The sequence below is a fragment of the Marmota monax genome, unplaced genomic scaffold, assembly GCF_021218885.2.
Source record: "Marmota monax isolate L192 unplaced genomic scaffold, Marmota_monax_Labrador192_F-V1.1 WCK01_AAM20220418_F8-fsc00444, whole genome shotgun sequence".
Classification (NCBI taxonomy): domain Eukaryota; kingdom Metazoa; phylum Chordata; class Mammalia; order Rodentia; family Sciuridae; genus Marmota; species Marmota monax.
The window spans coordinates 236,378-239,034 of NW_026692644.1; the positions used below are offsets into that span (position 1 = coordinate 236,378).

General features: G+C 42.9%; 1 protein-coding gene across 1 annotated transcript; it reads left to right on the plus strand.

Annotated features, from left to right (window-relative positions):
• Positions 1 to 1,369: 1,369 nt before the first annotated feature.
• LOC124093773 (olfactory receptor 2L13-like) lies at positions 1,370 to 2,308 on the plus strand. The gene has a single exon (XM_046446335.1). The coding sequence runs from the start codon at positions 1,370 to 1,372 to the stop codon at positions 2,306 to 2,308; it is 939 nt and encodes a 312-aa protein (XP_046302291.1).
• Positions 2,309 to 2,657: the final 349 nt, after the last annotated feature.

The following is a 2,657-nucleotide window of genomic DNA, read 5'->3' on the forward strand; positions in this document are numbered from 1 at the left end:
ACACAGATTTGTGTTATGGATGGACCATAATAAATGTAATCGTGGGAAGAAGAGTCGAGAGTAGTTCTGGAGTTGCAACGTCACACACACAGAAAGTAAAGTGAGTGTGTGGTTCTGTTGTCCACACCATGTTATATTTCCGTTGCCACACTGGTTCTAGCTGCTGTAAGCAAACAGTGTGAAAGCCATGTGCATTATTCACTCTGTTCACCTTTACCATGGTCATTGGCTTACACAAAGAAAAGAGAGATGTGTGTGGAAATCCAGTTGTTGGATATTGGGTTTGTAAGCCTCAGAAAATGGAAACTTTATTCTGTCAGAAACAGTAACTAAGGAGCACGTTATGATCAGGTGGGTCTCATAGGGCATAGAAGACCTTTACAGGTCAAGAACAATGACTGTGTATGGTGACACACTGAGGGACCAGGAGAGGACTGTCTTTTAGAAGGTGAGCGGTACAGTCCTGGGGAGAAGATCCCAGTTTACTGAGTGGCAAGAGTGACATCTGGGGAGGGAAGGTCAGAAATGAGGGATGCGAAGAGGCAAGGTCATGAGCACCTAGCGTCACGCCCACAGGAGTGAGGGGCGTCTGTGCTGGGACTGGGTGCTGAGGCTGCTGCGTGGCCCTGGGGAAGGCTCCTGCCATGAGTGCTCCAGGAAGAAGGCTCCAGTGGCCTCTTTTGTGTTTGATACCTGGGCCACTTTGTCTTCTTAGTATTTATACATGGCTGTAGGTTGTATTTATATGCATACAATGAGCATCATTTCCCATTATTCTCGTTGTGGATGAGTTACATTGTTCATGTGTTCATATGTGCACCCAGGAAAGTTATGTCCAATTCATTCTATTATCTTTCCTATTCCCATTCCCCCTCCCTTCTCTTCATTTCCCTTTATCTAATTTAAAGTACTTCTAATCTTCCCTAACAACCCCCTGACATGTGTTAGTATCCACATATCAGAGAAAACATTTGGCCTTTGCTTCTTCATTCAGCATAACAGTCCCAAATTCTACCTATTTACCAGCAAATGCCATAATTCCAGTCCTCTTTATGGCTGAGTAGAATTCCATCGTGTAAATGTAATACATTTTCATTATCCACTCATCCAGATTGTACTTGACTTTATATTTCCTATGTCTGTCTATCATGTCATACTCAGGTGGTTACCAGAAGCAATTGCAACAGGAACAAGCAATTTAGATTTTAAAGTCAATTCTGGAAAGGGTACAGTGTTGAAGAAAAAGCAATTCAATCTAAATAATGATAAAGTTGACTTCTTTTTATTTTCCTTTTCTGCTTCATTGCAGGTGTAGTGGATAGTTTTTGCTTCTGTTTTTCTTTCAAAAAAATCAAAGTAGTGCATTTCCATGGAGAAATGGAACCAAACTTCAAATGATTTCATTTTGTTGGGCCTGTTACCCCCAAACCAAACTGGCCTCCTTCTCTTGCTCCTGATCATCTCTGTGTTTGTTCTCGCCTGTTTGGGGAACTCAGGGATGACTACCCTCATCTTCTTGGACCCCCGGCTCCACACCCCCATGTACTTTCTCCTCAGCCAGCTCTCCCTCATGGACCTGATGTACATCTCCTCCACAGTCCCCAAGATGACATATAACTTCCTCTCTGGCCAGAAAAGCATCTCTGTCCTGGGGTGTGCCATGCAGATCTTCTTCTTCATAACCATGGGGTGTTCTGAAGGCTTACTTCTGGCCTCTATGGCTTATGACCGCTTTGTGGCCATCTGCCACCCCCTCCACTACCCCATCCGCATGAGTAAAAGGGTATGTGTGAAGATGATCCTGGGGTCCTGGACACTGGGCTCCATCAACTCCCTGGCACACACCATCTATACTTTTCAGATTCCTTACTGCAGGTCCAGAGAAATCAATCATTTCTTCTGTGACATCCCAGCCATGATGCCTCTGGCCTGTATGGATACCTGGGTCTATGAGTACATGGTGTTTGTGAGCACCACCCTGTTTCTCTTCCTCCCTTTCCTTGGCATCATGGTCTCCTATGGACGGGTCCTTTTTGCTGTCTTCCACATGCGCTCAAAAGAGGGAAGGAAAAAGGCCTTCACCACATGTGCCACACATTTAACTGTGGTGACATTTTACTATGCTCCTTTTGTCTACACTTATCTCCGTCCCAGGAGTCTCCGCTCACCAGAAGAAGACAAAATCCTTGCAGTTTTCTACAGCATCCTCACCCCCATGCTCAACCCAATTGTCTACAGCCTGAGGAACAAGGAGGTGCTGGGTGCCATGAGGAGAGTGTGGGGGATGTTTTCCTCCAGGAAGAAGTGAGCATGGCTGTCCCTGCTCCTCTGTATGGCTTCTCTCCATGCAGACTAAGCAGTGTTCAGAAGGGCTGACCAATACAAGTATGAGACACATACGCAATTAAAGTTTACTTGCCAAACATTTAAAAATAAATAAAATTCATTATGATATCTTGATGATTATTAAAAATTGCATTAATTATTGATATTTGTATTGAATTGAAAACATTGCAATCAATGTTAATATTAACAGTGATGAATTAATTAAAGATCAATTTATATCATAAGATATTTTACACCATCTATACACACATTGATATTTATGTAATAATATTTGTTATGATATTGACATTATGTCTACCTATTTATACATG